Source organism: Panthera tigris, chromosome A2 (assembly GCF_018350195.1).
Source record: "Panthera tigris isolate Pti1 chromosome A2, P.tigris_Pti1_mat1.1, whole genome shotgun sequence".
NCBI lineage: Eukaryota > Metazoa > Chordata > Mammalia > Carnivora > Felidae > Panthera > Panthera tigris.
The window spans coordinates 161,397,822-161,412,161 of NC_056661.1; the positions used below are offsets into that span (position 1 = coordinate 161,397,822).

At 41.3% G+C, this 14,340-nt stretch overlaps 1 protein-coding gene across 5 annotated transcripts; it reads right to left on the reverse strand.

Annotated features, from left to right (window-relative positions):
* Positions 1 to 1,695: 1,695 nt before the first annotated feature.
* On the reverse strand, positions 1,696 to 12,687 carry LOC102953323 (GTPase IMAP family member 7-like). Of its 5 annotated transcripts, XM_015539971.2 has the most exons (3): positions 9,392 to 9,435; positions 8,865 to 8,958; positions 1,704 to 3,416 (listed from the first exon to the last, which is right to left on the reverse strand). In XM_015539971.2, the coding sequence occupies exon 3, from the start codon at positions 3,397 to 3,399 to the stop codon at positions 2,524 to 2,526; it is 876 nt and encodes a 291-aa protein (XP_015395457.2). In that variant the 5' UTR covers positions 3,400 to 3,416; positions 8,865 to 8,958; positions 9,392 to 9,435; the 3' UTR covers positions 1,704 to 2,523. The 5 variants fall into 5 exon arrangements, with proteins under 5 accessions (XP_042831162.1, XP_042831167.1, XP_015395457.2 ...); XM_042975228.1 differs by lacking the exon at positions 9,392 to 9,435 and having other exon boundaries at positions 1,696 to 3,416; positions 8,865 to 9,015; XM_042975233.1 differs by lacking the exons at positions 8,865 to 8,958; positions 9,392 to 9,435 and adding an exon at positions 9,247 to 9,385 and having other exon boundaries at positions 1,701 to 3,416.
* Positions 12,688 to 14,340: the final 1,653 nt, after the last annotated feature.

The following is a 14,340-nucleotide window of genomic DNA, read 5'->3' on the forward strand; positions in this document are numbered from 1 at the left end:
AACGCTATTGCCCCTGAATCGATCCTTCCCCTGAAAATCTTACCTGTCACCCTGAACTTTCCTGTTTCTAAATATAAACATGACCATTGTACCCATCACCCACATGGACACATCCTACACATCCTTCACAGTAGACTTCATATGCTAAATCTTTCCTCAGTTCTTCCTCTATAAATCCTAGTGTAAATTCCCCATCATGAGTCGTGACTATCACATATTTCAACAACAGAGATCATGCACACATTAAACGCTGGAAATTCCACAGTCTTCACCACTGAAATAGAACCACATTCAGAGAAAACTGGAATATAAAATATAGTAAGAGAAGTGAGTGAGCAATATTTCGATTGTCAAGTGAAGAGATAATGATTTATTTGATTTACTCGTTTTTTCTCTGGTTATCTCTTACCTTCTGAAATGGAATCTAAGGTTGGGAGAAAAGAAATCAGCTTACATAAGCTGCACATTCAAGTGGCCTGAACACAGGTTAATTGTATTAAGAATGCTTCTACATATCTCTGGGGGAAAATATCTTTTAAACGGTTCTGAAATGAAAAAGGACAGGGTGCGAATACTTTGCTCTCTAATCATACTAGAGTCACTTACAAGGAAGTAGTTTTGAACATAAGCAGTGCATGATGGCAGAGAGTACTTTGGTCTCACTTTGTCATTTGACACATGTTTTCTCATGAGAGGATTTTTTCTTCCGTGTTTTTACTGCATTCTGAATACTTATGATGAATCTTAAAATGAGCGGGTATTTAGAATCTTAAATTTTCCAGACTTAATCTCTAATCCGTCTCCCGAAAAGTCACTGATATGGTAAATACTCTCAGTCATGTTCACAGACAAAACAAAGGACAAATAAAAATTCTAATAATTTGGATTTGGGATGGCTGCGATCCTTGTGAGTGACTGAGAGTCACCCATCTAACTTTGAAGTTTCTCTATTATTTTAGCAAGACAGAACCTTTCATCTACTTACTGCAAATGTCACAGCAGGGAAGGGTAAGGAGAGATTTTTCTGGTGTCAGGAAACGAGCACTAGAGGGAATGAAAAACCATCAACAACAATAAAGATGCTCTGAAAGAGAACTGGGTACCATAAGATTTTTCAATCAGATTCTCACAGGAAAAAGATAGTCTGCTCTCATTAGGTACTTGGAGAAAGTTTAGAGAAGGGGCCTCTTACACACTGTGGACACAGGGAATTTGGAAACCACAGGGACGTTGATAGTATTGATAAGAAAATTGAGTCCCACCTGAAGGGGTGAACAAAGACTGGAATGCAGAAAAAGAGTTGGGTAGAAAGGCCACCAAGGGAGGAGATGTGACCTTTGGCGTAGGGTTGCAGTTAGTCAGAGATGGCCCTGCAGAGAGAGAGGTGGGGGAATGGACACCCCAGGCTTGCTTTTCTACTTCCACAGGGCCTCTGACTTGGACTTCCCATTGGCCAGCCAGGCAGAAGCCAGAGAGCAAGAGATCCCACCAATGTAGTGCAACTAGATCAGCCTCAGGGGGCAAAGAGCTAGGGTGAAGTGTGATTCTGCAGAGGCAAATGAAGACTATGTGGCCCAGATGGGATTTTTCAGATACAAGTGGAGACATTTTAAGTTAGGATGGTCCCTAAAAAAGAAGTGAGAGAAACACAATAAGAGAATCCTGTGACTTTCAGATCTCCATGAACCACAGAACAATCTTTCCAGAGAAACCCGATACCTCCCTAACATACTACTTGTGGCCATGCGGTGCAACGACGCATGTGACCAGTGGTTCAGACACTTAACATGTGCAGGATTTCTGATTTGAATTTTCCTGAGTCTTTGAACTCTATATGCCATTGCCTGGTTATGCCAACTTTGTGTGAAGAGGGACAGGTGGCAAGGGAGGGAGCGGTGGGGACTGAGAGCTGGGAAGAGGTTTCATTCTGGTTAGTTCTCGCTGCATAACAAACCATTCTGAAGCTCAGTGGTTAAAAACAAAAGCCATCATTTATTTGTTCTCATAAAGCTGCAATTTGGGCAGGACTCAGCGGGAATGGATCATCTTTGCTTTCTGCAACTTCGTCTGAGATGGCGGGGCAGCCGGAGGGCCCGCTTCTGTGTTGCCTCACTTGCATGGCGGGCAAGTTGGTCTGAGTCATAAATGAAAGGTGAGCTGGGAAGTGGGCCAGTGACTTCAGGCCCTCTGCATGGGGGCCTCTCAAGAGGCAGCCTGGGCTTCCTCACAACATGACAGTCAAGTTCCAAGGGCAAGAACCCCAACAGGGCAAGGAAGCATTGCCCACATGTAACCTTAGAGTCACAAGGTGTTGCTTCAACCATCTGCTATTAATTGAAATGGTCCCAGATCTGCCCAGTTCCAAGGTAGAGGACACAGGCCCCGCAACTCAGTGGCAGGAGTAACAGGGTCAGGTTATAGGAAGAATAAGTAGAAGCTACTGTCACAGCTATCTATGGAAACTACAATCTACCACTATGGCAAATCATCGTAAATTCAAAAGAAAAAATGAAATGGTCTTTACTACCAGAACATATGCCATATTTGTGAAAGCACCCTCATAATCCCATTTGAACCATCTCTAAATAATCCCATCTCAGCTTCTTTCCTGATGTTTTTTATTTGTTCAGCATACTTCATCTTTAGCAATTTTATTTTTTCCTCCCGTTCTTCCTGTGATTTATCAGCATATTCCTTTTCTACTAGTTTAATTTCATTATTTAATTGATCGGTGTAGATCTTCTTCAGGTCTTCTTCCCGTTGCTTCAGCCTCTTCTCCGTGTCCTCGTAAATGGCATTGGTAAAGTAAGCCCCTCCGTTGCTCTGCACCATCTTCTCTATCAGCTCCACCAGCTCCTGCACTTGAGCTTCCTTCTCGGCCTCTGAGGCTCTGTTGTTGAAGGCACAGTAGCGGTTCCCACACTCGCTGATGATGTTTCTTAGCTTCACATCTGAATGTGCCAAGAAGTCACTCAGGCTCTTCTCCTCCAAGTTATCTTTGCGAGTGAACAACACGATCATGTGCTTCAAGGCTGGCTTCCCAAAGGCAGCCTTGATCAATGCCACGGTCTTCTGCTCTTCAAATGTGTAGCGGCCCACCTGGAGGACCAAGACGATGGCGTGGGGCCCAGGACAGGAGTAGAGGACACACCGGCTGAATTCCCCGCATGTGGTATCCAGCATCTCCTTGTTGTCAAAGAGCCCTGGGGTGTCAACAACAACAAGTTTCCTCCCCTTCCATTCCTTGGATGCTTTTTGACACCTGGAGAAGACACCATGGGGAGCAACTCTAGACTCAAAGACTCTACTCCCCAGGATGGTGTTGGCCGTTGCGCTCTTCCCACTTCCAGTTTTCCCCACCAGAATAATCCTCAGAGTGTTGTCCTGAGGGTCCGCCATTTCACTACCAGGAGTCTCTGTGGTGTAAAGCAAAGGAAGGAGAAGAAAAAGAGTCAAAGAAGGTAAATGGAAACCATCACCTCGCTCCTATGACCTATGTGTTCCTCCATGAAATCCTGCAGTAGTCTACTATCCATGTTGGTCCCATAAAGACAGAAAGATGAGACAATTCAATCACCATGGAAAAACAACAAAGTAGTTAAACAGTTCCCCTACAAAAGAGTACCAGGTCCACATGGTTTCATGGGGATCTCACTTAACCTTTCTTAAACTATTCCTGATGACTTAAAACAGAAGGAAATCTTTCCAGTTCTTTCTATGACATAAGTATGATATTGATCCCAAAAGCCAACAAAGATTTCACCAATAAATAAAGCTACAGACATGTCTCATTTGCGAATACTAATGCCAAAATCCCAAATAAATTGTCAGACCCTAAAAAGTAATACCCCACAATTAAAGGTGATTTATTTCAGAAATACTAGGGTGGTTCAATATGAGAAAATGGATTCTTAAAACACATTCCATTTAGTAGATTTAAGAAGAAAAATACCTTGATGCAGAACAGACATTTGCCCAAATTCAACACTGTTTTAATAGATACTTCTTTAATGTGATTTTATAGAAATATAAATTTTAAAAAATTTGTCACCAATTTTTTCTCTGCAGCTAAATAGTTGACTATAAATTTCATTTGGATGAATGAAGAAAGGAAATTAGCCTGTACAGTCAAAAAAGAGAAGAACGATGAGGGAGGGCCAGCTCTACCAGATAGTAAAATATTTTAGCCCCTATACTTAAGGCAATAGGACGTGTGTGTAAACAGAGACAGATCAGAAAACAAAAACGGACAATTCAGAAATAGACCAAATTGGTCGACTATATTCATGCGTATCCAGTTCAATTGTATCGTGTTACATTTATCTTCCATAAGGCAGCATCTGACAGCAATGGGGAGACAGATGGACTAATAACCAGCATTTGGATAACTACAAAACCACACAGAAAAAGACAAAACTGCACCCACGTCTTCATGCCATTCACATGCTAAATACATTAGAAATATAAACAATAAAAATCAATCCACATAAATACTGGAAGAAACTCAGACATATCCTTTGTAACCTAGGGGCGGGGCAACTCTTTCTAAGATTTGAAAGATTGTAAGGAAAAGGATTCATACATCTGACTACATAAACATCTAAAAGACAATGGGAGACAACGAACACCACGGACAATTAAAATACGAATGTCAGACTATATCAAAAAGGGTTAATTCTCCTCTTATACACAGAATACCTAAAGGTACAGAGACAAATGTCCAATAGCTCGATAGAAAATGGAGCAAGATATATGAATAAACAGTTGAAAGAAAAAAAAGAAATGTCAATGCTCCTCAACTATGTAAAAATATATGAAAACTCACTTAAAGTAGAGAAAAATAAATTGAACATAGGAAAATAAAAAAACTAAATATAACAAATTAAAATTACACTGAGATACTATTTCTCCACTTACAGATTTGGCAAAAGTGCAAAAATTTGCTGCTATAATCAGTCGGTAAAGGTTTAGAGGAAACAGGTTCTCTTCTCCACGGCTAATGAAATTGAAAAACAGTCTAAAACCTACAGGGGAGAAATTAGCAATATCATACAAATTACATATACATTTATTCTTGGATTGTGAGTCCCAATTTTAGGATTTATGCCTGTAGTGGTCAAGGGCAGGTCACCCCTAAACGTGCAATGTTGGCATACTGACCATTTCATACAAAAGTAACATAAGATACAGCCTGTGTGGGAAGATTGCTAAGACCCTCTTCTGTCCCCCTGCAAGCAGGAAACAAATCTCCGGTGTAAAAGGTGCCCTTCCTGTCCCAGGAGGTAAAGAGACACTCTCATGACCAGGGATGGGAGATTTAGAGCCAAGAAGACTGTATAAACAGCCCACTACTTTCTACTAATTTACTACCCCAGCCCAAAGTCTCTTTAGAATTCCTCCCTAACAGATGCTCCCAAAGTTAAGTTTTCCTTGTCTTGTCAATCCCTCACAGATCCATCGTCTCTTTGTCTAAAAACTATAAAAACTGCCTGCCTTGGTCATTTCTCTTGGTTTTAGTTTCATTACTGAGCATCTGTGCACACTGCTTTTTTTTTTCTCTTGTTAATCTGCCTCAAGTGAATGTAACTCTTAGTACAGCTGGAAGACCTTGAAGGGTAGAGGAAGAAGTTCCCCTTCCTTATGTCCCAGAGCTACACTGACAAAAACACAGGAAAATATTAGGCATATATTTATTCTCTGTGTCACTATTTGTAATAATTAAAGACCAAGAATCTACCAAATGCCCACTAGTAGGGGGCTGATTGAATGAACCAAGGTACATACACACAGCGATGTATTATCCAACTGTAGAAAGGAATAAGAAATACCTCTCTATGCCGGGATGGAGAGTTCTCCAGGATATTTCATAAAGCAAAAAAAAAAAAAAAAAAAAAAAGGCAAAGTGAAGAAAATAATATTTACTTTACTGTCATTTCTCTAGTGGGGAGGAACATGAACTGTAGGTACAAAGTACAACATATATTTCATGCACATGAAAAAGCAATGGCAGATCATCTGAACTGTCACCAAAGAAGTTACTGACAGAAGGATGGGAGGAATAAGGTGGGGGACAGGTTGGAAGTTGGAAACTGCTTTGAATATACTTCGATTTCATAGATTTGTCTTGAAAGCGTGTACTTCCTTCTTTTTGAGAGTTCGAACCACAGCTCTTTTCCTTTATGAAAGACCTACATGTGTACCTGCTGTTGCTGGCTGACATAAATTCAAAGAGGATTTTTCATTTGTACAAAAAAAAAGCTGAACACGAATACAGCGTTCCGCATTTGTTTCACAGCCAGTTGAACTAATGGAAAGGCCGAGTGGGCCGTTGTCCACGCCAGCTGCCAATCACCTTCCCCGGGAACCTCACACAGGGGTTCACCATCCATCCACCAGAACTGTGAGCCAGATGAGCACGTGGGCTTTCTCTCAATTGAATGTGTGCATCTGTTAACAAGTTGTGTCTAAAAGTATCAGAAACACATAAGGGAGGTTATTTGGGGGAGATCTGGGAATGTGCACCCTTTTTCCATGTACATTGATGGTAATTGCTTCTCTCCTTTATGTCATTTTGTTTCATAAAAGATTTCATAGGAACATTCTGCTTGTGGATAGTGAGGAACATCTGTAAATAGCTTACATAATTATACAACAAAAACTATATTTTCAGATAACTAGTAAAAATCAAAAGCAAATGCAATACATAGTATTTGGTGTAATAGACAAACCACACAAAGAATTGGTCCAAGAAACTTGAAAATGCAGTTGCTTCATTGGCTATTGTCCTAATGGGATAGAGTGTAAGGCCAAATAGGGGGAAAAAACGTCAAGAAAATCTTAAATTGTTTTCAGGAATCCTGTCCTATCCTTAGCTTTTTGTGCACATGTGTAGTTTTGAAGCCCAAGGACAAGCCCAGTGGCAATGAACACTCTTAGTGCCCATACTGTGCCCTTCAAATGCCATTTCCCACCAAACATTAAGAATCTTAGGAGAACGTACCGATTCCAGATCTGGGCCAAGAAACATGCAAGTGGATCCTAGACTATCTAGTCATACTAGTAATCGAGGATTCTATCAAAAACTATTCAGACCGTGGGATGCCTGGCTAGCTCTGTCAATACAGCATGCATCTCTTGATCCCACGTTCATGAGTTCTAGCCCCACATTGGGTGCAGAGATCACTTTCAAAACAAATGTTTGAGGGGAGCCTGGGTGGCTCAGTTGGTTAAGCAGCTGACTTCGGCTTAGGTCATGATCTCACAGTTCGTGAGTTCGAGCCCCACGTCGGGCTCTGTGCTGACAGCTCAGAGCCTGGACCCTGTTTCAGATCCTGTGTCTCCCTCTCTCTGACCCTCCCTTGTTCATGCTCGGTCTCTCTCTGTCTCAAAAATAAATAAGTGTTAAAAAAAATTAAAAAAAAAAATGTTTGGATCTTACCGAAAGGACTACAGGGCCAACTTGAAGAGGCAAGATGGACAGAGATGGGGTAATTTGAGTATCAATGAGAATAATAATTTCAATGGATTAAAATTTATCAAATATGTTGAAGTTCATGAATTCATAACAATAATAACATTCCGAAAGAAGTGAAGTGTTCTCTTTGGGGTATGCTAGGAAATGATGTCATCAGTCTGAACATGGACAAAAAAGAATCAAGCAATCCTTTTGTCTTATTAACTACACCTTATGGAAATGAAAGTATGATTCAGGGGAACTTTCTTTTTAAAGGATTATGCCATCCAATAAATGAAGAAAGAATGATAGAATTATAATATTATGATTTGCCACCTTTAATGAAACAAAGTTAGTCTAGGCTATCATTACTGTCTGCTACATTACAGAAAGAGACAGAAGAATATATAAGGTGCCTTCTCATGGACGTTTACAACTGCACCTATGAAATATTGCCACCCAAATAACCAGGCAAGCCTTCATCTGATCAAGCCTCTCCTTAAATTTAAACTTATACAAAACACGGAAACTGGAAGAACATGTCATATGACGTCTTGAGAATTTAATGAGCAAAAAGTACACTGTCAATTCTCTTGGAAAAAGGACCAACCATTTCTTAACCAAAAACATTTTACAAAAAGAAACTGGAAGGTGAAAGCTTATTTATCAAATTAAACTTAAGAGATATGAAAGAATCGAAATTTATGAACCGTATTTGGAGCTGATTTCAGTTTTAAATTCTAGGAGACGATCTGGGAATTGGACTACACCTGGTAATTTTTTTAAAATTCTAATTGCTTTTTGAACTCTGATTATGGTATATTTTAATGACCTTTATCTTCCAGACATACATATGTAAATAATTACTGATGAAGTGATAAAATTTTTAGTATTCTACTAAATTAATAGTTTTTAGTATTCTAATGTTTAAAGTGTATGTATGTATGTATGTATATATTTAATCTCTACACCCAGCATGAGGCTCAAACTCACAACCCTGAGATCAAGAGTCCCATGCTCTTCCCACTGAGCCAGATAGGCGCCCCCACTCTAATTTTTGAAATGAGGAGATTGATGTGGCTCAGAAATGCTGAGAAAGTTGCCCAAGGTCACTGCGCTTATGGGCTTTGGGCAGAGAAGGGATCCAATGCAAATTATGTCTACCGTACCCTCATGCATAACCCTTGCACACTCTGGTCTCTTCTTGGTTCCTTCTCAGGCCCTTGATTCTACATTTCTCTTTACATTGGATCAGAAATAGATCATGGGAGGCCAGGAGAGGTAGATCACTCTCCGTCCAGAAACATGAACTGGTAGCAACCCTGGAATTAGGGAAGGCAACCAAAGGGCTTCACACACATTTGTTTTCTACAGAATAGTTCATTCTCTCCCCATGGCACCCCTTCCTTACCTCCTCTGTTACACTGTCGATCACACCATTTCTCTCTTACATGTTGGAAAGGACACAGCCAGCTGAATTCTAGACTTCTTGTCCCATTTGTGACCTGGGTATCCCGGGGAATTTCATAAAACCACACACACACCATCTGGGATTCAGATTTTCTTTCAGGAAAAGAGAGGGATTGGGACAGACTGGTCTCTAAATTGCCTTCCAGCTCTAAACACCTGCCTTGAGGACACTAGTTTCCCACTAAGGGAAATGGATGGGGTGTCAGGCACCACTCACTCTGTCATGACAGCAACTGATGGAAGATATGCTGTTCAACAAGTTTGTCCTGTTAAATAGGAGACATGTGGACATAGGCCACTCTCTTTCCTTAGCCCCACCCTACCTTCTACTGAGACTCCTGTGGCAGCATCCTCATTGCTGGGCTGCTGGTACAGTACATGCTCCCTTCTAGGAGCAGAATCCACACCCATGCACACCCCTATTTCCTGCTGCCCCTCATGGCTCCATTGCTCTCAGGCCAGGCTCACCTTCTTTTGAAGGAGCTGAGTTCCCCATTGTTCTCCAAAGAATCTGTTTGAGCTGCTGCTTTTGCTTTCACTGTGAGGAAAATGTGTTTCCCCCTTTAAACCTCTGAGGCAGGAAGCTCAGATTGGGTGGAGCTAGTGAAGGAACTATTTGGCTTTAAAGAGACAGAAATATTGCCCTATAGTTGGAGGAGTGCTTGAGTTTTACCAAGGTGTAAGCTTTTTCTCCATGTGCCTGCTCTCACACGAAATTTTCCAAACCTATATTTGTTGTTTGGGGTTATACTGGTGGATCCCAAAGGCCCTTATTACATGACACAAATCATGCACACAGAGCCAGGCATGGTGTTGGGTCATCTTCCCTGCATGGAGTGGGTGACTCTGGCGTGATTCTAGGAAGAAGAAACTCAAATAGGTGGCTAGATGTGTCCAAATTTAGAGCCTGAGATACTTCCCAGTGATTCTATCATATGGGTTTTCATGATAGTCTTTCATGAAGGTCTCAAGTTACTCATTAAGAATTTACCAGCCTTCAGGTACAAAGCCAAGAGTCTAAACTATTGGGAGCCAAGAGAAAAAAAAGGAAGATGTGGCCTGGAAAAAGTCTTCCAATGACCATACACCTTCTCTAGTTTTCTTCATATGGTTCTTTCAAGCCCCAAAATATGCATGACCTGACAAGAAGAGATGCATCCAGGGAGGAGATCAAACTTTCCCCTACAACCTTCCTACTTTCCTCTACCCCAGACCCAGGCACTGGTAGATTTTCCCAGATTTAGCCAGTGCATCCATTCCAACCTGCTCTGGAAACTTTGAGATGATAGGCAGATGGTCAAACCTCTCATGGTTGACCAGCTGTTCCAATTGTCTCTTGCATCATCATAAAATTATAATGTTTTTGATTATATATTTTTGTTCACTACATTGAGACATGGGATTACTTGATGCTCACACTTGAAGGTGTGTACTAAGAGAACTAAATGTGGCAGGAAGTAGTGGCCAATGGGGAGGCAACCCATGGAGGGAAGCAGCTAGATTTGGAAATTATTGTATTAATACTATATTATTGGTCCATATCATTAGACCAGTTATTGGTGCTAATGACTTGGAGGGCCCCAGGTAACTGTTTTCCAACTTGCAATAAAGACACAGACCGGGACCAGCTATGTAATTTGCAAAGTCTGGCACAAAAGGAATATGCCAGGCCCTTTGTCAAAAACAAACAAAAACAATTAAGAATTTCAAGATGACATCAATAGAACAGTAAACCCTTCTAAGTACAGGGCCCTGTGCAACCACACAGGTCACATACCCATGAACTTGGTCTTGATGAGGCTGAATACATAAAAGTCTAGAGGAGAGCTAGAATCATATTTCCTGCTCAAAATATCTCTACCATTTCCTAGTTTCATTTCAAGCTACATATTCCTTGAGTGAAACTTGTCCTTGGATGTTTTCATGGTCAGCTAATTGCTTCTCCAGGTATTATGCTCAGGTATGCTGTTAAGTTCCCTAGAGGGAACAGGAGACTAGTTGACACAGAATCCATGGATGCCACAAGAAATCAGATGTGAGTCTCAAATGGTAACAGCCTTGTGATCATTGGTCAAAAAGGAGCATGTGGCCCCCATCAGTCCCATACTGAGCCCTAAGTTAGGAGTGATCTCCTTCTACAAGATTCTGGATAGAAGCAGTGTTGCCCCATATCTGTCTTGTTCAATTAGCCACGCTCCTGATCATTGAGGGCTTCCTTCCACTTGCACCTATGCTGTGAGCCACAGGCCTCTCCACCGCTTGTCTCCACCTGCAACCCTGGAAACACAACTTTCCACCCAGGATCTTGCTCCTTCCACATAGTCAGAAGCAGAATGATAAATGTGGACAAAGCCACAGCTTCCTTTTTTATGTTTTCCTTTCATTCTTTCCATTTCACACACACACAGAAATGTGGATATAATGAATTTTCAAAAGGTGTGGGGTCATTAAGAGACATTCTTTGAATTCTATAGGAGTCTTCTTGTGGGGCTCGGTGTTTTCTGCTGCTCAGATCTATATAATCTCAAAGCTCAACTTATTAAAATAGTGCAGAAATAATAACAGTAGTTTAAAAGAATTGTTCCCCCATTGTCCTGTTTCTTCTACATATCGTCTTTGTAACCTTGGTGGATCCATCTCCTATTGCCTCCATAACAAATTCCTAAAACATTAGTAGCTTAAAACAATATAAACTTCATCTTTTACAGTTATGGAGGATAAGAGCATGGAATTAGTCTTATGGAGATAAAACCAAGGTCCTGCAGAGCTGGTTCTTTCTGGAGGCTCCAGGAGAGAATCCATCCCTTGCCTCTTACATCTTCTAGAAGCTGCCAGCTGACCTGGGCTTGTGGCCACATCACACCAATCTCTGCTGCCTTCATCACATTGCCTTCTTGCCTCTCCTTAGAAGGACCTTTCTGATTACATCGGGGGCCCACCCAGGTAATCTGGAATAATCTCCCCATCTCAAAGTCATTAACTTAATCACACCTGCAAAGATGCTTATGGAATAAGGTAACATTCACAGGCTCTGGGGATTAGAGTGTGGCCTCTCTGCAACTCACTTTTCTAATCTTTAAAATGGAATACTTACTTCAGACGGTCAAGGTGAAACCAGATAAATTTGTACACATGAAGTGGTACTCAAACCATAGTGATCAATAGATATTAGTTAGAAGTAGTAATAGAACCTTCTATGCTAGTCTCATAGATTACCCTTCTAAGGCTCACTTACACATCAGAGATGCTGTCTTAATCAGCTTGCACAAACATAATACCACAGCCTGGGAGCAGAAACAACAGGAATTCATTTCTCACAGTTCTGGAGACTGGGCAGCCCAAGCCCAATGTGCCAGCCAACTTGTTTCCCTGGGGAGGGCTCACTTCCTGATTTGTGGATGGCGCCATCTCACTGTGTCCATACATGATGGAGCGAGGAAGCAACTCTCTGCTATCTCTTCTTACAAGGGCACTAATCCCGTCAAGAGGGCCCCAGATTCATGAACTCATGGAAACCCACTTACCTTATCCCCAAATACCATCATGTTGGGGGTTAGGGATTCTGGAGCCTTCTCTCCTGGTGCCAAATAAAACTAGTCACTTCTCCTTTGTAACAATCTCTTTTAAGTGGATATCACTCAAGGTTTCCTGGTTTCTCCCCACTCACTCCACCCCCAAAGGGCACTGCATGAAAAGGAAGACTCAGCACTTCCACAGCCTGTCTACCAGGATAAGGGATCTGGATTATCTATACCCCTGCACTCACATGTCTTTAATGAAATGGTCTTCTGGCTCCACGGATGTGCAAGAAGAGCTGCCTCTTACACGATAATGGCAGCCATGTCACAAAAGAGATATAGGTGTTAGGTGTGACAGTGCACTTGGGGCTGAATCCCTCAAAGGAAACATTGACCAAACCCTCATGAAATAAAGACCATGCCCCCCAAAGAGCCTTTTACTGTCTTCCACGATGTTATATTCGGTTATGAACCACAACCTTTCAGTCCTTCTCTCAAACAGGTCTCTGCTTCCTCCGAAGGCTTCTCTGAAGATCTGCCAAAAGTGACCAATCAGAATTTGTGTCTTCACCAGAGGGTCACAGTCTTGGACCTTCAGGGGAAAAACTGTAGGACGTGCTCCGAACTACTGTTGCCTCAAAGAGACTCTTCAGAGCAGGTTTCCCAGATGGCAGTACTGACTCAATGATCAGACTGTGCCAGTGAGCAAAGCCAGGGCTACTGGGACTCTCAGTCTGGAAGCATATCTACCTCATGAAATCAGACGACTGACTCAAGATCCAGCAGATTGAGAAGTAATGACATAGGACTGAGTGAACGGATTCAAGGTGTGCCATTGTGGTTATTTGTTTGGAATATTGATGGCATTCTGTTTGATGTTCTACTTGTATGGCTATTTGTGGAAACCTTATTTCTTTCTCCTTAAACGAATTAGTAGACTGTGTATTTGTAAACCCACAACAACTGTCTTTAAATATTACCTCATCTTCACCTACCCTCAAAATTGAGAAACAAATGCTTCTACTGAGTTTCATTCACTTTCATGATGATAGAACCATTTGCATAGGTTTAATAAAAATCTGTCCTCTTGTTGACAGATACCATTGGAAAAATCGATTCTGCAGCAAGGCCATATGTACAGTATGATATCTGAGAGTGACTGTTGTTTAATCAAAGACCATCAGACCACTGCTAAGGAGCAATTGTTGGTGTTACATGTGGAGCTAATGTCTCCAAAACCTTCATAAGAAAACTAATATGATGTCTAGCTTCCAGGATCCCAATCTCTGGGAGTAAGGAAGTCCAGTCCCAGGTAGTCCAGAAACCCAGGCAAATTTTGGAGACCTCAGGAAGAGAGAAATTCACTGAGATTTATGGGTACAGCATGCAAAGTTTACTGGAGAAAGTGTTTGGGCCTTGGTTTCCTACTCCTAGGATAGAAGAATGGCAGGGGCTTTGAAAAGTCTGATTCAAAATTCATGTTGAAATTTTCCAAAGGAAGCTTATGCTTTGGAATTGATACTTGCTTAATATGATTAGGCTCAAGAGTTCCCGAGCAAACTCAAGGAGGCTTTTCCAGTTAATTAAGATTCTTGCTGCATCTGTATAAATAATCAGGCCATGCATAGTAAAAACAATCTTCTAGGATCAACAATACTTGTTGGAGACTGTTTATGATCACAAAGTAGAGAACGCTATGAAAATGATCCAAAACTTAGAAATAGGCAAGAGAGATTACAGGAGTGTTCTATTCTGTGTGGTGCTGTGCTTGATGATCCGCTGTGATATTTTACAACACTTTAAGGACTGAGAGAATTTTTGCACATCTCTGCCTTGGAGATACTCAGCGAATTTTCTGTCTGGTGGAATATACAACTCAAAAATTACATGTTACTACTC

Excerpts from the sequence above, each read along its gene's own strand:
- LOC102953323 (XM_042975228.1), bottom strand. The coding sequence starts at position 9,000 with ATGGTGTGTGTGTGGTTTTATGAAATTCCCCGGGATACCCAGGTCACA. Across the intron at positions 3,417-8,864 it reads TCGACAGTGTAACAGAGGAG|AGACTCCTGGTAGTGAAATG; the intron begins GTAAGGAAGGGG and ends TTTACACCACAG.